We start from the raw sequence: 26,704 nt of genomic DNA on the forward strand, positions 1-26,704 counted from the left end.
TCATTTCATCCCCTGCCCAGCCCTCTGTCTGCCCGGTCCCGTCCCTCTCCTGCTCCTGTCAGCCCCTTCCCATTTTCTCGGGCTCCCGGCGCCCACCGCTTCCTTCCATCTTTCTGTACCCCGGGTCCAGCCCTTTCTCCCTCTCCGTGCCGATCCCGCTCCCGACCCCTCGGTGCCCGGCCATACCGGGCCGCCGCCGCAGCCCCGCTCGCCGGCCCGGGGCCGCCTGGAGGCCGCGCTCCGCCGGCGCGCTCCGGTGCGGGGCGGGGAGGGGGCGGCGGAGGGAGCGGGGGGCTGAGGGCGGCGCTGGCTCGGGTTTCAGCAGGAGCCTTCGCGCCGAGCCAGCTCCGAGCCATCGCCGACCCGCCGCCGAGCGCTCCGCAGGGCCACAGCCGCACCGGGCGGCCGCGGCGCTCGGGGAGCACCGGAGCGCTCGGGGCACTGGAGCGGCCGGCGGTACCGGAGCGGCCGTGGCGCCGGAGCAGCGGGGAGGCTGCGGGACGTCGTGGCGGGGCCGGACCCTGCGGGATGTGACCGCCGCCGGCACGGGACGCGCAGGGTAAGTCCTACCGCTGGGGACCGGCCCTAGCTCGCCCCCGCCAGTTGCCCTGCACGGTGGCATCGTCGCACGGTGGGACCGGACCGGGACCGGGACCAAGCGCTTTGTTCTGCCTCCGCCGCGGAGACAATGGAGCTGGGGGGGGGACGGGGGGACGCGCCCGAGGCGGCGCAACACCGCGGAGCCGCGGCCGGAGCGGGCTGGCTGGCGGTGCTGGCAGCTGCTGGGCGGCTCGGCACGGCTCGGCACGGCACGGCACGGCACAGCTCGGTTCGGCACGGCACGGCTCGGTTCGGCTCGGCACGGCACGGCACGGCTCGGCACGGCTTGGTTCGGCACGGCTCGGTTCGGCACGGCACGGCACGGCACGGCACGGCTCGGTTCGGCACGGCACGGCTCGGTTCGGCACGGCACGGTTCGGCACGGCTCGGCTCGGTTCGGCACGGCACGGCTCGGCTCGGTTCGGCACGGCACGGCTCGGCACGGCTCGGCTCGGCTCGGCTCGGCTCGGTTCGGCACGGCTCGGTTCGGCACGGCTCGGCTCGGCTCGGCTCGGCTCGGTTCGGCACGGCTCGGTTCGGCACGGCTCGGCTCGGCTCGGCTCGGCTCGGTTCGGCACGGCTCGGCTCGGCTCGGCTCGGCTCGGCTCGGCACGGGACCCGGCGCTCACGGTGCCGCTGCAGGGCAGACCCGGCGAGGGGAGGGCGCTCAGCGAAACCGTGGAGGCGCCGGGCGGGGGCTGCGAGCCCGGGCGGAGCGGGGAGCGGGGCTGGCAGAACGCCGGCACCGAGGCCGCCCAGTGCGGGACGTCCGGGAGCGCCAGGCGCGGGGATAGGGAGCGGCAGCGGACGCTGGGCCCGGCGGCTGGGGAGCCCCGGGAGCCCGGAGCTGCAGAGGAGAGCGAGCCTCGACAGCCGGGGGCTCCGGTGTACCGGGAGCAGGCGAGGCCCCGCAGCGCCTTGGCGATGGGCACGATCTGGCAGGGGCCGATGCAGCGCGGGGATGCCCCGAGACTGGGACTGTGGGAATTGGCTCCGGCGCGGAAGTATTTCATTAGACTTTCCTTTGTGGGGGATGCGTTCTGAGAGACAGGAGTGTCCGCGGGGAGCCCCAGTGTGGCACAGAAATGGGATTCACAAGGATGCAGCAGGGGCTTAACTTCATCCGCAGAAAAGGACTGCCACTGCCACTGCCACTGCCTGCTCGGGGCCCATATCAGAGGGTGATGAGGCTGTGTGGCTGGGCTGGGAGCGAGCAGAAAGGGAACGGTCCTGAAGGCCCGGGTGGGAGATGGTAGGAGAGACAGGAGGCACGGAGGTGGCTGTAAATTGTGGTAGGCTGAGTAGAGTTGTTAGTCCAAGGCTGCACTGCAGGCAAGTCAGGACTGTGCATGGTTCCGAGGGCAAATCATCTGAAAATAGAGAATCTGCGAATATACAGGAGGAAAGCATATTCCAGGTCAGTGACCAGTGCTCAGCAGAGATTAAATGGACTTCCTCTTCTGGACTGGAGTCTCAAAAACATCATTACAAAAGTCATGGCCTCTCATGTCAGACCTAGGGTATGCCATCAGCAGCATCTGCAGCTTTCATGGAGCCTTTGCACAGCAAGCACTCTGACATCTGTTTGTGGCATGCACAGTGGGTGCCGTCTTTCCAGCTCCTCTGCTGGCGCTGCTGTGAGCCCACTTCCCCTTGCTCGTGGCTAACACGAGGCACAAGCTGCCACTGGCAAGGGTGCACACAGTGGTCCCAATGTAATTACAAATCTTTTTTCTTTCAAAATGTCACACATCTGCTAAGTGTAGGCTGGGCTCCCCTGGTGCCCCAGCCTGTCAGCCCTAGGCTTAGATGGATGTTGCAGCTCACTCCATTTTAGCTGCCCTTCCTGTCAACCTCCTCACCACGGCTCTGGACCTCAAAGACCTATGTGAAGAGATTCTCATCTTGGCAGTTTTCTTCAGAGACTCCTGCTGTCGCTCTTCACAAGGGATCTCGGTGCCCAGTGGTGGGAGGGACAGAAAGGGAGTGGGGCAGTGTGGCTCACGTTACACGGACCGGCCAAGCCAGCCCCTGCTCGGAGCTCTCTGCTAACTGAAAGCAGCTGTTCAGATTTTGCGACTGCATCCACTGAGGTCACTGCTGTTTCCTTCTGACCCAAGCCTGCAGACCTCATTGTAACAGGGGTCTGCTGGTACCAGGGATGGCTTCTGCCCAGCTCTGACTGGTGCAGTCGAGTAACTGTTCAGTAGCACCTCTTGCTGAAAGATAGGCTTGCTGGGAAACTACTCAATTGCATCCAGGGAGGGTAGAACTGAAGAAGCTTATACAGGCTTTCATCACCAGTTTTCCAGCCCAGGGACCCTAATTTTTGTTCCCTGGTTGTGCCAGTGCTCTCAGCTACTCTTCACACTCCCCAGATTTGCTTTTTAAGTTTCTCTCCTCTCCTCCAGCAGTCCACAAAGCCTCACTGGCTTCTCAAGAGCAACATTACTAGCTGAACCAGGTGGGCTTTTCCCCATGTTTATGCCCTGATTTCTTCCAGACACTACCCAAGAACTCTTAGCTCTATCCTGTCCGTAGTCACTGAGGTTGCCCAAGGGAATCTTGGCCCTCTATCTGCTTTTCTATACTTCCACTTCTTTTTTTTTTTTTCCTAAATTCCTGCCAAGGCTTTAAACCCTCTTCCCTGGACCTTCTCATGACCTGAACATCTGGAGCACCATTGGAATGGTGTAGTCTCATCACAGAAGCTACCCCAGGCCCCATTCCCCCAGCACTGCATGAAGTACCTCCAACAGACACCTGTCTAGGACCACTGAGTTAGTGCAGATTCCCAAATTGCAGCCTACAAAATTATCTTTTTTTGACTTCAGGTCCTAGGACATTGTGAGGGTTCTCACCTGCTGGGTGCAAGAAGAGCATGTGGATTTACCCCAGAATGTGTGGACAGGCCTCAGACTGGATGCCCACTGAAGTACACATTTCTTTATGAGGAGAAAATACTTTTAAATTATTTTGTTTCTGTCACTAGCCCAGGATTTCCACAGGGGAAAAAAAAAAAAAAAGCTAGACAGATTCAAGATTTCCCACCTTGATCCAAGGTGGGAAAGGGGACCCAAGAATACCATTATGTCCCCTAGAAAGGGTTAACACTGCCATGGGCTTCTTTGGTCAAGGGCTGATATTCTTAGTCCCCAAACTAGGCATTGCCAGCCACCTCCATCCCCCAAGACAGAGCGGTTCTTGCTCCTGCATCCGACATGAGCGGCTCCTGAGTGTGGTTATGGGACCAGCAGCAAATGCTTTCAAGAGAGTCCAAGTGTGAGCTCATGCTGCCGCCATCCCTGCAGACCACGAAGCCTCGTTCGCTGGGGCTGAGCGAGTGTTTGGGTTGGTGTTCTTCAGCAGCTCCTTGGCTGCTGGGTTATCCCGGCTGTTATCAGGAGGGTGGGCAGCGCAGGGCTGGCAGCCTGTGGGCGCAGGGAGTGTGTCCGGCACGTCTGCCGTGTCCGGCTGCAGTGCTGCAGGAGCCGTGGCTGGCTCTGCGTCCCTCCCCCACTGCTGCAATGAAATGCAGTTACCGGGGAAAGGGAGGGAAGGAGCCGGAGCCAGCAAGGAGCAGCGAGAAGGAGACAAAGGAGGGGAGTGAGCAGCGGAGGGTGTGGGACGGAGCAGCTGGCAGCTCGGAGGGAGTCGCTGCGTTCCTACTGCACTGCCACCGCCCTCCATGGTACCAGCTTGGGGCACCCACGGATCTCCGTGCCAACCCAAACAATGAGCATGGTCTGATTTTATCCCGGGCATTCCCAGCTGTGGGCACATCCTTTGCAATACATCCTTTTTGATTTATTGTTCACTGGATGGGAGCCCACTCCAGTTCTGTGTTCCTTCCCAGGGACACCAGATTTGCACTTCATGGGTTTTTGGCACCTATATTCCTGAGGTCCTGAAAAGGCACACTGCTGGGGAGAGTGGGGGGCGTGGGGTGGGGGCTAGGGTCTCAACCAGTGACTCGCTGAGCTATCTCGTAATTTGAGACCAGCTATTTTCAGGGTGGAGAGATGCAAAGCTGCTGTTTGCCCGAAAACCTCTGTCCTCTTGCAGACAGCCTCTGAACCTCACAAGGAATCATTCAACTGTTAAAGACACAGGAGCATGCTGCTCTGGGGCAGCTGATGCCAGCGCTGCCGGGCGGGCAGTGGTTGGAAAGAGCACTTGAGGTTGTAGGAAGCACCTGTGTGACAGGGTCCTAGCTGCTCACTTCGGTGCACTGTCAGGTGTGACCTGCTGGGCTGGCTCCAGGTGCTGTCCCAAGCCTTTGTTCTGGGCAGTCTCTGACATACTGTCACATTTGCTTCTTGTGGGAGACAGGCAATACATAGTGATTGGGCACCAGGTACCTGGCAGGCCTTCCCCCTCCAGGCTGTTTTCTATCCTTCCTTTTCTCCTTCTTAACCATTATCCTCTGGTCTGCATTCCAGGCAGGATTAAAGCGAACTCTGCAAAGGAGATCAAGCCACCCTCTGCTCTGCTGGTTGCCAGCCATGGAGCAAATGAAGAGGTCAACAGTGCTTCTGCTGGAGCTGCTCATTCTTGGGGGCCTGAGAGCAGGGATGGGCTCTGCTGTCCTGGGCACCCTGGATCTTCAAATAGATGAGGAGCAGCCAGCTGGCACCATCATTGGGGACATCAGTGCTGGCCTACCCCCTGAAACTAGTGCCTACATGTATTTCATCTCAGCACAGGAGGGCAGCGGTGTCTCCACTGACTTGGGGATAGATGAGAATACTGGGATCATCAAAACAGCTCGTGTCCTGGATCGGGAGACTCGGGACCGCTACAGCTTCATTGCTGTCACCCCGGAGGGCATCACGGTAGAAGTGAACATCCAAGTGAATGACATCAACGACCATGCCCCAGCATTTCCCAAACAGCACAGCACCTTTCAGATCCCAGAGCACACACCCATTGGCAGCAGGTTTCCCTTGGACCCAGCCTTTGATGCTGACAGTGGCCTCCTGAACACGCAAGGCTATATGATTAAGGGTGGGAATGTGGGGCAGGCCTTCCGCCTGGAAACGCGCCGAGGACCCAATGGGGTCCTGTATTTGGACCTGGTGGTCAGCAGTGTTCTGGATCGGGAGAACCGTTCATCGTACTCACTGCTGCTGGAAGCCTACGATGGTGGTTCTCCTCCCCGGAGCACCCAGATGACACTGGATGTGTCCATTCAGGACATCAACGACAACGCCCCCAGCTTCAACCAGAGCCGCTATCACACACTCATTTCAGAGAATCTGAAACCTGGCAGCAGCATCCTGCAGGTCTTTGCCTCTGACGCAGACGAAGGTGACAATGGGGATGTGATTTATGAGATCAACCGACGGCAGAGCGATCCTGAGCAGTACTTCACCATTGATGCCCGGACTGGAGTCATCAAGCTCAACAAGGGTCTGGATTATGAAGTGAGGAAGGTGCATGAGCTGGTGGTGCAGGCAAGGGATAAGGCTGTCCATCCTGAAGTCACCACAGCCTTTGTCACTATCCATGTGCGTGACTACAATGACAACCAGCCCACTATGACGATCATCTTTCTGAGTGAGGACGGCTCCCCACAGATCTCCGAAGGAGCCCAGCCTGGACAGTATGTGGCACGGATTTCTGTTTCCGACCCAGACTATGGGGAGTACTCCAATGTCAACGTCACACTGGAGGGAGGAGATGGCAAGTTTGCCCTCACTACCAAGGACAACATCATCTATCTGATCTGTGTGGACCAGCTTCTGGATCGGGAAGAAAGAGACTCCTATGATCTGCGGGTGACAGCTACTGACTCAGGAACACCACCACTCCGGGCAGAATCAGCCTTTGTGCTGCAGGTGATGGATGTAAATGACAATCCCCCGCTCTTTGACCAGCAGGAGTACAAGCAGAGCATCCCTGAGGTGGTGTACCCAGGCAGCTTTGTCCTGCAGGTGACAGCTCGTGACAAGGACCAGGGTCCCAATGGGGAGGTGCGGTACAGCATTCTGCACGGCCGTGACACCCACTCCAGCTGGTTTACCATTGACCCTGCCACTGGCATCATCACCACTGCTGCCCCACTGGATTATGAGAAGGACCCACAGCCTCAGCTCACTGTGCTGGCTACAGACCGGGGAACCCCTGCCCTCTCTTCCTCAGCTGTGGTGCACGTGGCCTTGCAGGATGTCAATGACAATGAGCCAGTGTTCAGAAGTAACTTCTACAATGTGTCCCTGAAGGAGAACACCCCTGTTGGGACCTGCTTCTTGCAAGTAGGTACAGGTATTGAGGCCTGAGCTTGGCAGGTGCTCAGCCAGGGCTATGAGCAGCTTGGGGTGGGAGACCTGCCACTGCAGGGTGTTTGGTGCAGGTATCACGGCTTTGCTGGGCAGCGTTTGCAGCAGAAATGCTGGAGCGGAGATCCCCATACCTGGTGTGAGTCCAGAATGGGGCTAAGTCATGTACATCTTTTCTGTGTGCAAGTAATGGGCAATGCCACTGACACTGGGCACACCGCAAGGCTGCCCATCATGCAGAGCATGGTGTGGGCCTCTCTTGAGGTGGGTCCTGTTGTGCCAGACCTTGCTCGCATCAGCGTGGAGCTACCTTGCAGCCAGGACACTCAAAATGGGGCTAAGGAACGTGATACTGCCTCTGGGAAACTGCCTGTAGCCAGGCTTCAAACTTCCCTCTCCCCCTGTGAGGTCATTAGCCCGAGTTCATCAGTGTTGGTAAGGCTGGTTGTGAGCATTAGCATTAATTATGTGAATGAGCTAATGAGCAGAGACACGTGCTGCTGCACCAGCCTTTATGTGGCAAGAGGTCGCAGCTGGAGCCGGAGAGTTGCTGGGCCTCCAAAAGCTCTGTGACCCCATGATGAGCTAGCAGTGCCATTTGAATTTCGTGTGTTCTCTGTTCCCTGTGTTTGGTGTTTCTGTTGCAGCTCAGGCCCTGGAGCCCTGGTTCCTGGGGACAGGTGATGCCACCTCCCTGAGCTGGGATGAGGGCAGGTGTGGGGGTGCAGTGAGGCACTGCCAACCATGGCAGCATCCAGGCTGTCCAATGGGACAAGCACCAGTGTCACTGGGGTCTTTGCTGGAGGTGTGGGGCACGGGGATATCTGGCTGGGACCGTAAGAAGCTCTGGCGCCGAGCTGGTGAGAGGCACCCAAGACAACGGGAAGAACAGGAATTCTGGGGTCCATAAGACAAGGCTGGGGGAGGTCCTGTGACCTGGCCAGGAAAAAGGGTTTCTACGTCAACCTGGAGGAAAATTTGGAGCTGGCAAGAAGGAACCGTCTATGGGTGCCCTGTGGGGCATGGGGGGGTGTGGCTGTGGGCTGTGGGCTGTGGGCTGTGGGCTGTGGGCTGGGGAGGATGGGCTATGGGGGCTGTGTCTGTGCATGCAGGTGACTGATGGAGTGAGGTGGCAGTGCTGGAGAGGGGCTTGTTGGGGAGTGAGTGCAGGGCATGAGGTAGAAGTGTGGAGGGAAGGAGGAATTGGGTGGGAGCAAGGGCCAGGTGTGGAATAGAGAAGGCATGTAGGGCAGGGACAAGTGTAGGAAGGTGGAGATCAGGGGGCTTCAGGACAGGTCAAGGTAGGATTAGAGGGAAGTCTGGGCAGAAGAAGTGAGTGAGAGATGAGGAGGAAGATGTAGGTCAGGGGAGATTTGGGTTTGGTGTATGCAGGGCAACACTACACACTGTCCCAGTCTGAGGTGGGTGGGGATGGGGTAGGGCTGGGGACAGAGATGGGGAAGGGGTCGGGTTCAGGGCCAGGGTCAGAGCAGAGATGCTGTGTGTCCTTGCGAGCATGGCAGCCCCAGGCATGTGCAGGCTGTACAGCCCCCAAAGGGAGGCCCCCCTCTTTCCTTGTCCGTGCCTTCCTGCTCAGTGCTGCTCGCCGTGTGGGAAGGCGTTCTGGAAATGCAATCGGAGATGGCGGCTGGGCTCCTGACTGCGAGTGTGGGGCCAGGCTGGAGGGAGAGCACACCCTGCAGAGGAGCTGGGGCGTGCGGGGCTGTGGGGCACAGCCAGAAGAGTGTCCAGTGCATGGCTGCCTAGCTCTGCTAGGGACAGGGCTGGCCTGGCAGCTGGTAGTGACCAAGGCTTGGCTACATTTCGATGGTCTTGGCTTAGTCCTTGTGTTTCGTTTGGAAACAGCACGTCTGGGCTGAGCGCAGGTAACTCCCGCGCGGCCTCGGCACAAAGCAAACAGCTCACACATCTGCTGCTGCTTCCTCTGAGCCAGGAAATGTGAGAGGATGGGAAAGGAGGCTGGCCAGGCCGATGGCTTGATCAAGGATGCAGCAGGAGCCAGCCAAGTCTGGGAGCTGGGCAGAGCCAGGTCAGGGAGCCCTGGGCTTGGAGCACAGCTGCCTGGCATGACCACCCCTGTTTCCTCAAACAGGAAGGCTTCAGAGGTGCTGCCAGGGCTCACGGTACCAGTGCCGAGCACTATTCCCCACAAAGTCAGGTGTGCTGCCCCCACAGCCCTTTTGTGCCATTGCTCCTGCTTGACTCTGTCTCTCTATGGCTTCCAGACATTGGGGCTCACCCTGACTCAGGACAGTAAAGTATCTCTGTCAAGGTCTGGGTTTTGTCCAGACCCACACAATGGTCATGAGTGCTCAGGTCACGGGCAGGCCCTGCCAGATGAGGTACAGGACACAGGACAGTCACCCAGGCCAGCAAAGAACTCAGTGGATTTGCTTCTCTGTTGGTCTGCCACATTTTTAAGCAGAAAACCCTGGGAGGACCAGGTCTGTTTGTAGACAGTGATGTCTGCTCTCTATGGACAGGACAGAAAGGTGGGGAAGGAAGGAGTCCCTGTGAGGGAGCAGGAGAGACCTGAAGAATTGCTACAGATGATCTGCTCCCTTGCATACTCCATTCTGTCTGCCAGGTCAGTCTTTGTGTCTGGGTATGAACAGGGATGAGCAGAGCAGGCTGCTGGCCTGAGCTTCTGAGAAAGGAAAAGGAACTCGTAACATCTTCTCTGTTTATTACTTGTGTTTACTATGGGTCAGGTCCCACAGTAGCATGAAGCAAAGGAAATACCAAACTCGCTGTTCAAATCTGAGATGAGAAAGAAACACCAGTGGATACAGAGCCCAGGGTAGCAGTGAACATGAGACCAGCAGAAAATGGAACAGAAGACAGTCACCAGCTGGCTGCCTTGCTCCTCTCTGCCGCCATGAGCTGATGGTGCAGAAGCTTTCGGGCACTGGACTATGTTCCAATGCTGTGGTCCGTGATGCAAAGCACTGCTCTGGTATAAATTCACCCTGCTGGTTTAAATTTGTTTTAAACATTTGACTCTGTACCAGCACACTGCATGCATGGTCAGATAGTGTTTTTCTGGGACTTTCTGACTTTTCATGCTAAATCAAGTATTGTCTGTGCTCTGGCAGAGAAAACTGTGAACCCCATGTGGTGAGCATGGGCTGATTGGACAGCAACCTGAATGACATGGAATGGTGGATTATTGATTCTTGCATATATCCAGTATTGATGATTTTGGAACCAGGGTTTACATACTCCCTTTGTGCCCGTGCATATAAATGTTGGGGAACATCAGAAATTAAAAGCTGACCAGCAATGCACCTAATGTAGAGTCTCTGTGGTTTTGAGGACAAGTCTGATGAGTTTTTGGTTCTGATTTGTGATTCCATGGGACATTTCATGGGCAGTACTGCATGCATGCGTAACACTGGGATAACCCCCATGGGCCGTGCCCCAGGGAGGAAGATTTGGATAAAGAGCTGTAGGCTACATCAGGCCACATATGCTGTATTACCAAAAGAGAGTCTGGAGGGCTAATCCTGATGCCTTGGTTATGCTGCCAGAGGGGCAGCTGTGTGGGTACAGGGAGCGTAGCCATGCACGGACACTGGGGCAGCACAAGGACTAACGCTCACCAACTGTGGTCAAGGAAAGTGGTAGGAGGAAGCGGGGCATTTCTGCCTGCATTTGTGTTCTTAGGGCAAGGGATTTAGCATCAACCTATTTTCAGACCTTTGCACGACATGGAACAGGCCTCCTCCTCCTCCTTAGAAACGAGAAGGCAAGCTTTCCAAAGCAAAATGGGGAGACGCCTGGGAGCGTGCTGAGGAGCAGAACAAGGGGAGGGAGAGTATCACAGTCCTGAGGAGCAGGCTGCCATGTAGGAGGATCTGGGGGTACACAGGAGTGTGGGCATGGGGGAGATGCTGGTACATGGGGAGGTTGTGGGGGGAGGTGAGTGCTGTTGTTACCGCCAGAAGAGCTGCATTTGTTCCAAATTCCTGTGAAAGTTATTTCCTTGCGCTGCCAGCAGCCTCCTCCTGGGCTTGGCACAGCAGCCAGCGCCATGATTAATTCAAGTAGCATTTCCCCTGGAGCTGCAGCAGCTTTTCCACTGCAGCTGAGAGGCCCCAGCCCCTCGCGCTCCTCTCCCCCCATCCTCTGCTCCTCCTCCCAACCCCCTCGAACAGCTCCCTCCTTCCTCCATGCAATCCCCAGCCCCCTCACAGCTGCCCCTTTTCCCTTACCTCTGCTTCAGCTCTAGGCCCCTCAGAACTCCTCTTTCTGCCGCTGCCCCTGCTCACACAGCTCCCTGATCCGTGTCCACCCTCAGCCCCACCCACGCATGCTGCCCTCCAAAGGGCCAGTCCTTCTGCTCCCCTCCTTTGGCCCCAGTCACCAGCATGCCCCAGCTCCCCTCCCAGATCCTGCTCCCTCTTGTTCCCCCCACACCCCTTAGTCAGTGCCAGCTGCAGGTGTCTTCTCCCCTAGGACTCTTGCCACTGTGACCCAGGGCAGCTCTCCTCCACCTGCATAGCCCTTGGGACATGCCAGCCTCTCCCTGCTCCCTGTGAAATCCCACAATTCCCAGGTTTAGGTGGGAAGGGACCTTAAAGATCATCCAGTTCCAACCCCCTGCCATAGGGGTTCATGTTTTCCACCAGACCAGTCCAACCTGGCTTTGGACGCTTTCAGGGATGGAGCAGCCACAGCTGCTCTGGGTGACCTGTGCCAGGGCCTCATCACCCTCACAGGAACGAACTTCTTCCCAATATCCCATCTATCCTCGTCCTCTGGCCGTGTGAAGCCGTTCTCCCTTGTCCTGTCGCTCCAGGCCCTTGTCCAAAGTCCCTCTCCAGCTCTCTTGGAGCCCCTTTAGGCACTGGAAGAGACTGTGAGGTTTCCCTGGAGCCTTTTCGAGGCTGAACATCCCTGTCTCACCCAGACTGTCTCCAAAGCAGCTCCATGTCCTCCTGATATTGGAGGCCCCATCTCTGCCTTGCTCCCTAGGCTTACCCTGCCTGGCATGCTCAATCTTGTGCTGACCCCAGCCCAGTCTCTCCTGCACGTCTTGCTGACCTGTGTCCCATCTTTTTGCGTAGACCTTCTCTGAGCACTCCCTGCTGAGCTCCACATGGCTGAAACCTAGCCCCACAGCTTGACTTGGCGTCATTCTGCCTTCAGTGCCCCCCAGGGCCCTGCCATTTCTGTCCTGTGCTTCCATTCAAGCCCCCCACACTGAGCACTCTTCCCTGCATAGCCCAGCTTCCAGGCCCTGCTCTGCTCCAGGATTCTCTGCCCCTTTCTTCTCCGCAGCTTCCGAGTCCTGTTCAGCTCCTGCGCCTTCCCAGGGGCTCCCTATGCCCTGTAGCTCCTGGCTGCAGATCCATTTCACCAGCAAGGACACCTGGGAACCCAGGTGCAGAACCTCACTCTTCATCCTTCTCTGCCTTGGTCTGTCCCTGTGCTTGGAGGCCCCTGAGCAGCCAGAAGGGTGCTGTGCACTCCCAGGCTCCCTCACCTCTTGCCCAGCCCTGCCATTCACATCCTGCCTCCCTGCCAGTGTCTGTGGTTAGCCCACTTCCCCTCATCCTTTGAACCAAAGGCTTTGCCCCATCTCAGAGCAGTGCTGGAGGCCATTGGCAGCCCCAGCTCCCCATGCCCAGCTACATGTGTTTCTGGCAGCCCTGTGTCTGTCACAGAATCAGAGAAGGGTGGGAAGGGGCCTTAAAGCCCATCTCGTTCCACGCCCTGCTATGGGCAAAAACACCTTCCACTAGACCAGGTTGCTTCAAGCCCCATCCAACCTGGCTTGAATGCCAGGGATGGGGCAGTCACAACTTCTCTGAGCCGTGTGGAGGCCCTGGGGGTGGGACTGCCAGCCAGACTCCTGCCCGTGTCTGGGGGCCTTGGGGATGCAGCAGTGCGAGCCAGCAGTGCCGGCAGCTGCGCTGGGGCTCCCCGGACGGGGGGCTCTGGTAGCCATGGGGTCTGACCCTTGCCTTGGCCACGTGTGCTGGACTGTCGCTGGGCCAAACCCTGACCCTGCTCCCTCCCCTGAGACCCGGGTGTGCTGGAGGCTGAGACAAAGCCCTGGAGCCAGGACTGGCTCCTGAAATAGCCGCGTGGTCGCTCCCTGGCTGCTTTTAGCTGGTCAGTGGCTGTGCCAGGGCTGGGAGGGCAGGACGCCTGGCACGCACTCAGGCGCAGGGAGCCGTGCGTGGGATCGCTGACCACACTGGCGCCAGCCTCCCCTCCTCTCCCACTAAGAGCCGTCACTCAGAGGGGCGGGAGCCCCAGAGCCAGATGTTTGCCAAAGCCACAGCATAACATGTGCGCAGCAGAGCCCCAGCCATGGCTACGCTCCAGATGAGTTCCCTGCCTGCTGACTGAGCTGGCTGGAGTGGGGAGGATGGCTGGGGAACGGAGGCCTGAGCTGCTGAGCAGTGCTCCATCACTTTACAGCACCGTGGGCTGGGAGGGGGTACACAGGTCAGCAGGAGGGCTGTGAAGGCAGGAGGCGGCGAGGGGCTCTGGTGATATGCTTGAGATAGGTCTGTGAGAAGAGGCAGCTTTGACTCTCATAGGTGATGCAGCTGAGGACCTTGGTGTGGGGCTGTACTTCATCCATCCCCATCTCTGAGAAATGTAAGAAGTCTGTTGTGTCTTGGCTCCACTTGTCCCTCCTGTCTTGCTGGGGAACGGGGAGGAGGGTGTGAAATAGCAAGGCCTCTCTACCCGTCACTGCCCTCTCAGCTCTCCATGCAGTGGGGAGAGGCACACTTGGCCAGGACGCCGCTTCCTTTTCAAAGTCTGGTGCTCTGGTTTCTTGCTGCCTAACCCTGAGTCATCTTGCTGTTCTCCTTTGTTGTCATCTTCTGCTCCATGGTGGTGACAGCACTCCCACCGCATGCTCCTCTGCCCAGCTGCAAGGCATTTCAGCAAAGCCTTCTCACCACACCTGCAGGAAGGAGGGGCAGGTAGCAGATGCTGCTGCCCACTGTGGTCAAGGCTGCTGTGCAGGGACAGGGAAGCAGATCAGCTCTCTTGGAACAATTTGAGCTCAATGGGGAACTGAGGTGTTCAGGAGGGTCTTTAGCTGGACATCACAGAATGGCTGAGTTTGGAAAGGACCTCTTGAGATAATCGAGTACAAACCGTCCCCCCCCATGCATAAGCAGCACCATCCAGAGTTGGTTGCCCAGGACATCCCCACTTTCCTGGGCAACCTCATAAAGGAAAAGTGCTTCCAAACCTTCAGAAGGACTCTACTGTGTTCCAGTGTGTGTCCATGCCCTCTGATCCTGACACTGGGCACAGCTGGGAAGAGCCTGGATCCATCCTCTTGTTGCCTCTGTCCTGTATGAGTGATACCCTTTCTCCAGTCTGAACCATCTGAGCTCTCTCAGTCTTTTGTCACAGGAGAGGTACTCCAGTCCCTTCATCTTTGTGTCCCTTCACTGGACTCTCTCCAGTATGGCCATCTCTCTCCTGTGCTGAGGAGCCAGCGCTCCAGCTGTGGCCTCAGCACTGCTGCAGAGAGGGGCAGGATCCTCTCCCTGACCTGCTGACCACACATCCTGATTCCTGATTCTCCTTCCTTGCAGCAAGGGCACATTGTTGTCTTATGTTCAACTTGGCACCCATGAGGACCCGTGGGGCCTCTTCTGCTAAGCTGCTCTCCAGTGGTGTGACCCCCAGCACATACTGGTGAAGGGGATTGTTTCTTCCCCAGGGCAAAACTTTGCACCGTCCCTTGTTTAACTTCAGAAAGCCTCTCATCCATCCCTGTAGCCTCTCAAGGTCACTCTAGATGCAGCATGACCCCCTGGCAAATCAGCCACTCCTCCCAGTTTGGGGTCATCAACAAACATGCTCGGGGTACACACTGCACCATCAACCAGGTCGTTAATGAAGATGCCAAACAGGACTGGACACAGGATTTACCCCTGGGGTACGCTGCTAGCTAATGGCCTTCAAGTAGACATTGTGCCCCTGATCACCATTCTCTGGACAGGAGCCATTCAGCTGGTTTTCAGCTGAACGAGGATCTTAAGGGGGAGAGTGTCAAAGAATTTAGTGTACATTTAAATGTTTAGTGACAATATCCGCTCCTTTTCTGTCATCCACCAGGCCAGTCATTTATCATGTGGATCAAGCATGATTTGTCCTTAGGGGAAGCCTTGCTCATCACCCCTGATGATTTTCTTGTCCTTCCCATGCATAGAAAATGGTTTCCAGGATTAGCTGCTCCATCAGTTTTCCAGGGATCAAGGTGACGCTGATTGTTCTGTAGTTACCTGGGTTCTCCTGCTTACTCCTAAAGATAGGAGAGAGATTTACCTTCCCAGTCTTCAGGCACCTCCCAAACACTGATTGAGCAAAGGTTATTGTGAGGGGCCTGGCAGTGATGCCTTTCGCCCTGGTCTCTGAGAACTGAGATTCCTGAGGACCCATCTTACTAGTAGAGAGTAAGGGAAAGAGGGCAGTAAGTACTCCAGTCTTTTACATGTCCTGTGTCAGTAGGTCCCTAGCCTCCTTCAGCTGCAGGCCTACATTTTACCCAGCCTTCTTTTTGTCACCAATGTACTTATAGAAGCCCTTCTTGTTGACTTTGACATCCCTTGCCAGTTTCAAATCCAGTTGGGAATGAGATGCCAACAGCTGTGTTCCCATGTAATTACACTGATCAGTGAGTAGAAGGTACCCCAGATGTGTTCCCCAAACCCTGTCATGATAGCAGCCTCTTCTACACCTATCAACAAAGTCTTTAAAACACAGCATCAGGGTCATCCCCTGGGTTCCTTAGCATATCCTCTGGTCTCAAGGGCATATGCCTTTTCATTTGCATCCATTATCTGACAGAAAGATGTATTTCCTCTGTCACTTTCACCCTGATCCTTTCCCTCATTACGGCCCCCAGGCAGAGCACTGCTCATGAGCCTCTCCCCCTGAGCCTGTCTTCCAACCTGTCTTTCACCCACCCCATTGCCCAGCCCTCCAAACTGTAACATCCTGCCTTGAATATGAGGACTGTGGGAGAAGATGTCAAAATCCTTCCAAAAGTCAAGGCAATTGTCACCCACAGTTGTCAGCCCTTTTACCCCAGATCCCATCATTCCACCACAGAGAGAAAACAGCGTGGTTAATCCATGATGGCTCTTCCCTTCCAGGATCATTCTTGTGGCCTGAAACATGCTACAGGAAGACTCATTCCATGATTCTCCCAGGGCTCAAAGTGTGGCTGATAAGAACGTAGACCCTCAGATGATCCTTTTGGCCTTTGTTGAAGGTGGGACGTGATGCTTGCATTCCTCCGCTTGTCAGCTATCTCCCCTGGTGTGCACCACATGTGAAGAGCAGCCCTGCAAATCCATTTCCATCAGCATCCATTGATGCAGCCAGTTGAGTCTCATGGATGCATGTGGATCAATCTTTTTAAAGAAATAGTGACTCTCTTCACTCCTCCCTGGTAGCTCTCTGAGCCCTTTGGAGCAGCATGGAGGCCTGGGTGGCTGATGGAGACTGAAGTGGAGGAGGCATTGAGTGTCCCAGTCTTACCTGGGCCTGCTGCTGCTGGATCACTGAGCACACTCAGAAATGGGCCCTTCTTCAGGCCTTCCCTACCAGCACAGTGCTAGAGGCTCTTCTTGGCACGCTCAGGCTTAAACTTTGCTGACACACTCCTGACATGCCAGGCAATGTTTATAGATTCCTACTATGCATCTTCCCTCTGTGCCCATCTCAAAGAATTTTGGAATGGTTTGGGTTGGAAGGAACCTTAAATATCATCTTGTTCTACTCCCCTGCCATGAGCAGGGTCATCTTCCTCTAGACCAGGTTGTTCCAAGCCCTGTCCAGCCTGGCCTTGGACACTTCCAGGGATCCAAGGGCAGCCACAGCTTCTCTGGGCACCCTGTGCCAGGGCCTAACCACTCTCACGGGGAAGAATTTCTTCCCAATATCCAATCTAAACCTACTCTCTGTTAGTGTGAAGCAGTTCTCCCTTGTCCTGTCTTTCCAGACCCTTTCAAATAGCCTCTCTCCATCTTTCTCCTTGGCTCCTTTCAGAGACTGAAGGGCCACAATTAGGTTACTCCAGAGCCTTCTCTTCTCCAAGCTGAAAAATCCCAGTTCTCTTAGCATACACCACCTTCTGCATGGCAGCTTAGCCCTGAGGCCCCTGCTTAGCCCAGGCCATCTGCTGACGTCTCTGTGTTTTCCTGAGCGCTGGGATGGGCTGTTCTGGAGTGTGCTGTCTTGAAGGCTTGCCAGCTTTCCTGAGCTGCCTTGGCCTTCAATGCTGCCTCCCATGAGATCGCTTCCATCGACCAGTTCCCCGTAAAATCTGAAGTCTGTCTTGCAGTCCAGGGTCTGTACTCTGCCTCTCTTCCTCACTCACTTTAGGGTCCTGAATCTGCTGCTTCATGGCCACTGCAGTCACAGCTACTGCCAGCTGCCACATCCCCAGTTAGTACTCCCTTCTAGGGAACAGCAGATCCAGCTGCATGCCACCCCTGCTCAGCAGGGACATTGGAATTCTTTGTGAGACCAGGGGGTCTGTGATCCTGGCTTCCTCAGGTACTGCTGCCTTCTTGACAGCTTCAGATCAGGAATCAGCCTTTAGTGGCTGTGCAGGATCTGCTGAGAAGTCAGAGGTGACAGGGTTGTGGGGCCGCCATTCAGTCTCAGAGCCGTGGCTCCTGCTCCCACATACTCGAGCAGCAGGACTGGCACAGCCCCAGTGGAGAATTTCCTGGGCAGTTCCACAGGCAGCTTGACCCCGTTTCCCTCTATTTTTCAGGAAAACATCAGGAGTCTCATGAGTGAGCTGCAGTAAAACCAGCTGTGGATCCAAGATTTGGGGAAGATGCTAAATACAGAGCCTAGGGCTGCCCTGCATTAGCTTCCAGAAAAGTTCCTGGAAAAATGTCCATGCTTGGTTTAAAAATTTCCAGAAGTGGTGAACTCACCACAGGCCTTAATGAGCCCTTTTGGTGGCTAATTTCCCTCACAGCTAAAAATGTGTCCCTGTCCCAGACTGCATGTGCTCTGAGTCTACAGCAGTGCATGCCAGCTGAAATGAGGTGGTGCTGGTGGCTGGTGGACCCCTGTGATGTCTCTCAGGAGTCCTCAGGGAGCATCGCCCAGCTGCAGAGGGGATCCTGCTGTCCCTGGGTCTCGTGTCAGGCCTTCCTGAGTGTGGGCTGCCCACAGGCAGTCAGCCAGCCCCATCCCATGGGATTCACACACAGGAGATCAGTGGTCTTCAGGCAGGCAACTGAGACTGCACCAGCCACAGCCCCCCTCCCTGTGCACACAGTGGCAGAGCACAGAGCAAAGTGTCCAGAGGCCCCAGACTCAGCCAACACCATCACCTGGTCCAGCAGGTGTTTGCTGTTCCTGTGGCTTTTCTCTAGGCACCAGTTTAGCATCACCCATCCAAGACAGACGAGAACCAGGTGCAGGGCTCCAGTTGTGATTGCACCAGTGATGTGACCTCTCTTAGACCCTGTGTAGGCTTGTATTGGGCAGAGTTTTGTGTTGGACCAGTGGTCCACAGATGGTCCCACCACAGGATGGGGCGGTGAAGCACTAGATACATGGGATACCTTGTCCTGGCTGCACAGCCAAGGCTGCTTCTGATGCCAGACTGCTGGCTCCATCAGTTACTGTGCTGGAAGATGGCTCTGGGTACCAGGAAGCTGCCAGGGAGATGGTGCTGCACTATACAATAGTGAGAGCTCGTTTTTTGCTCCCCTGTTCCTGAAACCTGACACAGGTCTTGTGGCAGGAAGCTGGATATTCCCCCTTTGGGTATTCCTAAGGGTGGCACCCAGAAGAAGATGGTTACGGTGGGGAAGCATCAGAGCCCCTGGCCAAAGGAGCCTGAAGCTACTATCTCACTCTGCAGCAGAGCATTTTGCTGTAAAGTGATTAAAACAGCTGACATGCATTTTGGATAACCTTCAGAGTAAGAAGTAGTTAATTTTGAAGGAAAGTCTTAGTTTACCATATTGTACCTATTCCAGTCGTGTGGCAGCTGGTCAGTTTCTGATGAATTTCCATCTACAGTGGTGGAGGAGGCTGGTAGCTGAGCCTAGGAATTGCAGAGGCACGCCAGGGTGTGGGTACAGGGCTGTATCCCAGGCATGGCAGAGGCACAGTGGGGTGTGGGTACAGGCTGTACCCCAGTAACGACAGCCATCATGGAGCCAGAGTGCTGGTAATCTGCATACCAGCTCCAGTGATGTCAGTGAGGTCAGACTGGTACTCTCTGCTGAGCAGCTCCCCAGGAAAATGGGCTGGGGCAGTAGGGAGTGAGGCGGTGAGCTCTAGGTGGGTCCAGTTTCTCAAAGTGCCTCCTGACCCAGTTCTGTCACAGCACTTGTGTTTCCAAGTGCTCTGCAGCTGGAGTGGGGAGGGGGGGATCCTGTTCCATGGCGCTTCTTCTGGCAGCTGCTGCAGGGTTGGGGAGCAGATCCTCTGCGCAGGAGCTTAGTGCTCACTGGAGATGAAGTCTCAGTTTCTCTGCAGGCAGCTGCTCAGACCACAGGGCTGGTGGGGGTGTTGCAGGTGCTGCCTCCCCTTCCCGGTCAGGACAGGGTAGTCCCACCCCTGCCCAGTTGCCTGTGCCCTCCAGGCCCAGCCGTTCTCTGTCCCCTTAGCCATGTTGCTTCATCCCCGATGACCGGGCTTGCAGCCCCCAGCCGGGCCCTCTACTTGGCGCGCGTGTGGCGTTCCTGCGCTCCTCGTGCGGGAGCCGAGGCCCCATGGCTGCTGCGGGGAGGAGCTGTGGCTGACGAGGCCTGAACTCCACTTCACCCGGGGCCTGGCCCAGCTGCCTTCCCCCAGCTCTGTCCCCCAGCTCTGCTCTCCATGGAGCTCCCAGCTGGTGGAGGAGCTGTGGGCAGGGATGTGGAGTCAGGAGTTGGTTTCTGCTGACCTGAGCTCTGTAGGAGCCCAAGGAGGAACTGGGGAGGGCGAGCAGGGAGCAGCATTCATCCTCCTGCTATGTTTGTCACAGTGGGTGCAGTTCTTGTGCTACAGGCAACACGAGACTGGATTGTCACAGGGCAGTGCCACCCTCCATCCTCATGCCCAGTGTCTGGGGCTGCTAGACACGGAGCTCTGAGAGCAGGACAGAGCCAGGGCCATGGAGACAGGGGGTTGACTTTCTTGCTGTCCTATCCTGAGTGTCTTTGCAGAAAAGAAGGAACAGATATGCAGGGGCTGCTGCTGCTGCTGCACTGCTGCATCTCCTGCAGAAGAAGCAGTGGCGGGTCTGGGACAAGAGCCGCAGCTGCTGTCACACTGCGTAGTGATGGCCAGCTCTGAGGATGCTTTGGTGGCTGTGGCCATGGAGCAGGAGATGGCATTGCGGTGTGGAGGTGGTGCTGGGCTGGGTCTGGCTGGTGGTCTGTTCTGTTCAGGTGGTGCCTTCCCTCACACAGGTGACAGCCACAGATGCAGACAGTGGTGCATTTGGCTCCCTTTCCTACTCCATTGGCTCTGGCATCGGCAGCATTGTCCCCACACAGTTCAGCATTGACAAGCACTCGGGGCAGCTGTGCACGGTGCAGCCCCTGGACCGTGATGAGGGCACATCTGCCTACGACTTCACCATCACTGCTGTGGATGGGGTGAGTGCTAGCGAGGCTGCATGTGCAGTGTTGCTGACCCAGCACTGTGCAGGGGATGCTGCTGTCCTTGCACTGTCTCTGATCTGGTGCCTCCTCAGGGCGGCCTGAACTCCATGGTGTATGTGAAGGTGTTCCTGGAGGACATGAATGACAACCGGCCAGTGTTTTACCCGCTGGAGTACGCTGCCAGCATCAGCACACAGAGCATGCCAGGGACAGCCGTGCTGCGTGTCACCGCCCACGACAAGGATGAGGGGCTGAATGGGAGAGTGACGTACCGCATCATCCTGGGAAACTCGCCCCCGCTCTTCTCCCTCAACAAGGACACAGGTGAGAACTGGCAGGCAGCCAGAGCAGGCAGCAGTTGGAGCACTGTGATGTGGGAGGTGTCAAAACCAGCCTGAGTGTCACTGCTTGGCCAACTCAGCAGTGTAGTCTGTCTCCTGTCCCTGCCACGACTTTCCCTGCTAAACCTCTTAGCCTCTGGTAACCTCTTCCCAGACTCAGTCCCTGACTTTTTTGTTTCTGTTCCCTGTTCTGTTCTTCATTTGTCCTGTCTTCCTTCTCCCCATTCCCCGTCCCTGACTCACTGTGCCCTTGTGTGCTGATGCTTCGCCCTATCAAGCTGTATCCTGCTTCCTTTCTTGTCCCTGACAATTCCCTCTTCCCCAGCTCAGTTAACTCTCCTCTATAACTCTGTCACTCTTGATCCCACTGTTCTCGTTGGCTGCATCTGCTCGAAGCCAGAGCAGTTTCTGCTGGGGAAGTGGGTGCATGGGTGTGTGGTACCAGGGGCTCTCAGCAGGACAGAAAAGTGCATTGGGGGACAGAAAAGTGCTTGTTCTCAAGCTCCCAGCAGGTGACTGGACAAGCCCTACCAGCCCTCCTAATGCAGGGCCACCTCCTATGTAGGGCCTATCAATGATGGTCCTTCACTTCTAAAACCCCTCCCAGAGCCTCCCTGCCAGCCCAGGGCCTACTTGCTGTGTTATGACACTCACCCTGTGCCCCAGATTGGAAGCCTTCTCCCTTCCTTTCCCTCTCCCAAGACCTGCTCATGTCCCACAGCCTGTCCTAGTGCTTAACTCAGAGCTGGGTGTAAGATTAAGTGTGGAGGATTTGAGGAGGCTCTCCAGAGAGGGCTCCACTCATTCACTCCAGCTCCTCCGTGGTCAGCTCCCCCTGTGATGCACGTTGTTTCCTGCCTCTTCTAGTCTGTCTTTTTCAGCTTAAAGTTTGGCCTGTCCCCTGGTGCCAGGTGACAGGGGTGCAGCACAATGCCTCATCAATGACTTTCTTCCTCAGGTGTCATCTCTTTGTCATGGTCTCTGAGTGGCAAAGCCAACACCCTGGTGCAGCTGGTGATCTCTGCTCAGGATGGGGGCGGCCTGCAGGCACAGCCGAATGCCCGGGTGAACATCAGCATCGTGGAGGGCACAGTCTCACCCCCTGTCTTTGAACAAGCTCAGTACTTCTTCATTGTGCCTGAGGACGTGCCACAGGGTGCCAGCGTCGGGGCTGTCCAGGCCCACAACCCACCAGGTATGGGCTTGTCCCTTTTGCACGTTGCCACTTTCCCTGTCCCCACACCATCCTTGAGGTCCAGCATCCACCACACTTCCTCATGGAGTGGCCCTGCTCTGAGGGCTCCACACACTCACATCTGAGTGTGCAGCCAGCTCAACACCTGTGCTTACACAAGTGTTTTTGCACACCTGTACGTGCGTGCACGTGGGCACAGTGCCCTGGACCACAGCTTCCTGACCGTGCGCTGAGGGAGTCAGCTCAAAGGTGACTCATTCCTTCTGTCTCCCTTCTCTTGCCCACAGGTCATGCTGATGACATCTTCTATTCCATCTCCTCGGGGGACCCTCATGGCTATTTCTCCATTGACTCAGCCTCGGGGCAGCTCCGCACCAGCCTGCCTCTGGATCACGAGTCCCAGTCAGTTCTCATCCTGGATGTCCAGGCCCGGAGCGGTTCACCCCCTGCCTATAGCAACACACGTGTGAAGATCTCCGTCTCAGACGTGAATGATAATGTGCCAGCATTCCCAGCTCCCTCCGACTCCATCTTGCTGCCAGAGGCCACAGAACCTGGGACCACAGTCTACACCGTGCAGGCCGAGGACCGTGACAGTGGTGCCAATGGACAGGTGACCTTTGAGCTGGTGTCAGGGGGTGAGGGCACCTTTGTGGTGGAGCGTGCCTCAGGGGCAGTGCGGCTCCTCGGGGCCCTGCAGTACGAGGCCGTCTCAGCCTACAGCCTGGCCATCGTGGCCCGGGACAGTGGCGTCCCCCAGCTCAGCTCCAGCTTCACGCTGCTGGTGCACGTGCAAGCCGAGGACGACAACGGACCCATCTTTGACACTCTCACCTACCGTGTGGAGGTGCAGGAGGGTGTTCCCATCTCCACCCGCTTCCTCCAGGTGAGGGCCCTGGCACATGATGTGGAATCCACGGCCCTTACCTACCATCTGCGTGCAGATGGGGACGCTGCCAGCTTCGGCATCGTGCCTGAGAGCGGCTGGCTGTACGTCAAGAGTGCCCTGGACCGGGAGACACGGGACTTGTATGTGCTGACAGTGCTGGCCTCGGTGGGAGGCACTGGGACTGCGGCAGACACAGGGAAAACTGGCACCAGCACCGTGCGGATCAGCGTCACTGATGAGAACGACAACAGCCCTCGGCTGAGCGAGGAGCGCTACTTCTTCACCGTGTCTGAGAATCAGGCTCCTGGCAGCAGCGTGGGAAGGGTGATGGCAAGCGACCGGGACGCCGGGCAGAACAGCCGGCTCACCTATCGCCTGCTCCAGCATGATCCCAACTTTCTTATCCACACACAGACAGGTGAGAGACTCCTGGCTTCCTAGGTGGGGCCAGCTGGTGAGAAAGCCCAGGTCAGGGCAGCAGTGATGGTGGCCAGGCCAATGCAGCAGCAGAATATTCACCTTGCTGCCCCTGCGGTTCTGGGCTCCAGCAACACGCATGAATAACACAGGTGAGCACAGGCTCTGCTCTAATGCAGGTTGTGGGCTGAGCTGTGTCCCCACTTATCAGTGTTCTCACTTGTGCCTGCCCCATTCCAGGAAGTATCCAAGGCCGTGTTGGATAGGGCTTGGAGCAATTTGGGATAGTGGAAGGTGTCTCTGCCTATGGCAGCAGGATGGAACAAGATGGGCTCAAAGGTCACTTCCAACCCAAACCCTTCTGGGATTCTCCCTCACAGGAGAGGTCAGCACCAAGCACAGTTTGGATCGGGAGCAGCAGTCCAGCTTCCAGCTCCTGGTGATTGTGCAGGATGGGGGAGCGCCACCCCGCAGTGCCACCGGAACCATCTATGTCACTGTGCTGGATGAGAATGACAACGCTCCTGCTTTCCTCCACGTGGGCAGTGGTCAGGAGCTAACTGTGCAGGTAGGGATGCAGGCTGGAGCACCGATGAGGCAGGGCCCTGTGGCCTCTGGATGTGGGGGCAGGTGGTACTGCTGGGGAAAAGGGTGTGGGTAGGGGGACCCAGGAGAGTTTCAAGAGTGGCACAAGATGCACAGATGAGCAGGCACAAGTTGGATCCATGCAGCAGCCAGGACAGCTTGGGAATTTGGGATGTGTCAGGAGGGGCAATGCAGGTATCCTGGTGCACAGAGCAGGCAGGGCCTCTGGAGGGCTCTGGCACAATCAGTACTGGCCAGCAGGTAGAAGCTCTTGGCTCACACACGCCTGTAGGGAGGGACAGCAAAAGGAGCCCTGAACCTGACACAAGTTCAGAGAAGAGCCATGGTAAACAGTGGTGAGCAGGGAGATGCAGGAGGCTATCACCCTCTAGGTCTGGGGATTTTGGGCACAGACATTTGTCTTTCTGGGTGGTCAAGAAAGCGTCATCCAGCTGGGCTTGGCATGCACAAGTTTTCTGTGAATCTACTGTGGCAGGCAAGCTTTCCCTCCGCACTCTGGTGTCACTGGACACTGCATGTGCTGCAGACCCAGCTACATGGGTACTGCCCAGGAGAACTGGGTGACAACCTGCCCCCACCCACCTGCCTCTGCCCTGCTGTGTCCCTGAGAGCGGCATGAGCAGCGAGGGCTAGTGGGAGGCAGCTGAGGGGCACTGGCAGCAGCAGAACAGGACGGGCAGCCAGGGCCCTGGCCTCATCTGCTCAGCACAGAGCAGGGACAGCCTGCAGCTGGACGGCCATGCCCACTCTGCACATCCATTGCTGCGCATCTGGCTGTGTGCTCAAAGTCCCTGTTCTCAGCTGGTTTAGAAACACCATGATGATGGCAGCCGCCCTCTGTCACACGTCCTGCCTGAGTCACACACCCCAGAGAGGTCAGAGCAGACAGGACTGTTGGTATCTACCTGGGTGACACGAGGTCAGGGGACATTCCATAGTTCCAGCCAGGCCTTGCCTGTTCATTGCTGCTTCCCTTCCCATTCCAGGGTGCAATCATCCCCTGCCCAGCAATCTTCTTGCATGCCTCGCTCTGCTGGCAAAGCTGCTGGAAGGGCTTGGCCTGGGTGAGCACATCTCCCAGAGCTTAGAGGAGGCAAAGGGGGCACAGTTAGTCTTGCCTCTCTCTGAGCAAGGCTCTGGGACCAGAGCAGGCCAGGGACCAGCCAGCCATGGCATGGCTAAGGGAGCACTGGATGGACTCTGTGATATGGCTTTGCATAGAGCTTTTGCTCTGTGATATTTGCTTGCACCTGGCATCTGTCGTGAGCTCTGCTCCTGTGTGGGGACAGCTGTGACAACACCACATAGCAGGATCTGCTGCTGATCCCAGTGTCTGGAGGCAAAAAGTGCTGCAAGTGTCCTGCTAGAGCTTGGGAGCTCTTACAAAGAGACCATGAGTGCAGATGTGTCCTTCAGGGGACAGAACAAGGCTGAGATAGGTTCAGAGTTCAGAGAGCAGGTAAATGCTGCAGCAGCTCTGAGCATACACTGGTTTGGGCACTTTGGTTTGCAGGTACTGGAAACGGAGGTACAGGAGGGTGAAGTGCTATAACAGTCCACTGTTGGCAATGTCTTGGATGTAGAAGACAGACTTGAAGGAAGAAGTGAAAACTAGATGATAACACAAAGCTCCATGATTTCTTGCAGACATGCTCAGCGCAGCGTTCATGTCAGTGTTGATCAGGCAAAGCAGAGGAGGCTTCTGTGTTGGCACATTCCAGCATCAGCTGTGGGGTGCAGAGATGTAACACACTGGTGATACACTGGCAGCACATGGGGCGTTTGCAATGGATCCTCCCGGGAATGATTGCTAGGAGAGGGGAGAGAGAGCAAAGGGAAGGAAGAGGGTGCCTGTTTTCACAGAAGGAGTGCCCCTGGTGCTGGTGTTTTGCTGTATTGCCTCAAAGATGTGATTGTTGATGTTGCTGGTCTATTTACATCATTCAAGGTGAGGGTTCCCTGTGAAGAACTGTGGAAGGATCACGTTTCACTGTTGAGTGAGGGAAGATGATGTGACATGAAATCACTGCTGCTGAGCAAGTTGCTGGAAAGCAACAGGGATGGCACTAAATGGTGGGCCCTGAGCTGGCTGCCTCAGTTTGGGGAGAGGCTTGGAGCTTTGTGAATGTGCCACACCAGGCTCAGCACAGGCAAAAAAGTAAATTAAACACTGTGTTTAATTAGAAAAGAAACAGAGGATAAAAGAAAATATCATCAACCACAGCTCAGATTCTGCCCACACTCTCTGCCTGGTTCCATTCCCTAAGTGATCAGAAGCGCTAGAAACTGTTTAGAAAAGGATGTTACCAGGATCTCTGGCAGATAATGGTTCCAAGCAGAAATAAAACATCGTTTGGCATGGACAAAGCTGCAGGAATATTACAAAGGTGTGCAGAGTCATGGGAAAATGAGAAGTTGCTTTTTTCATAACACAAGACCAGGCAGCTCCATAAGAACTGACCAGGCAGCAGGTTTAAAATAAACACAGGCAGCATTTCTTCATGCAGAATGTAATTAAATTGAGAAATCATTGCCCACAGCTGCATGGGTTCAAAACTAGATGAATTTATGGAAAGAAAAAAATCCATCAAAGGCTGCTGAACACAAATATAATCTGTGGCTCAGGAAGTGTCTGAGCCACAGTGGGCTGGGAGCTGGGGAAGTTCACAGGAGGATTGTTCTATATGTACCATCTTTCTCACATTTCTGTATATCCACTGCCAGCCCCTGCCAGAGCT

General features: G+C 56.2%; 1 protein-coding gene across 3 annotated transcripts in view; it reads left to right on the forward strand.

Annotated features, from left to right (window-relative positions):
• Window positions 1–419: 419 nt before the first annotated feature.
• DCHS1 (dachsous cadherin-related 1) overlaps window positions 420–26,704 on the forward strand; it is a 43,804-nt gene continuing 17,519 nt past the window's right edge. The window contains exons 1-7 of one of the 3 annotated variants that reach the window (XM_058853185.1): window positions 420–559; window positions 5,047–6,857; window positions 20,324–20,512; window positions 20,611–20,842; window positions 21,818–22,054; window positions 22,342–23,361; window positions 23,741–23,928. In XM_058853185.1, coding sequence (XP_058709168.1) covers window positions 5,106–6,857; window positions 20,324–20,512; window positions 20,611–20,842; window positions 21,818–22,054; window positions 22,342–23,361; window positions 23,741–23,928 — 3,618 coding nt within the window. In that variant the 5' untranslated portion in view covers window positions 420–559; window positions 5,047–5,105. Of the gene's footprint in view, window positions 560–1,849; window positions 2,018–5,042; window positions 6,858–20,323; window positions 20,513–20,610; window positions 20,843–21,817; window positions 22,055–22,341; window positions 23,362–23,740; window positions 23,929–26,704 lie in introns of those variants that run through there. The other 2 variants (XM_058853178.1, XM_058853170.1) reach the window with 2 other exon arrangements.

Source organism: Poecile atricapillus, chromosome 1 (assembly GCF_030490865.1).
Source record: "Poecile atricapillus isolate bPoeAtr1 chromosome 1, bPoeAtr1.hap1, whole genome shotgun sequence".
In the NCBI taxonomy this organism is placed as follows: Eukaryota; Metazoa; Chordata; class Aves; order Passeriformes; family Paridae; genus Poecile; species Poecile atricapillus.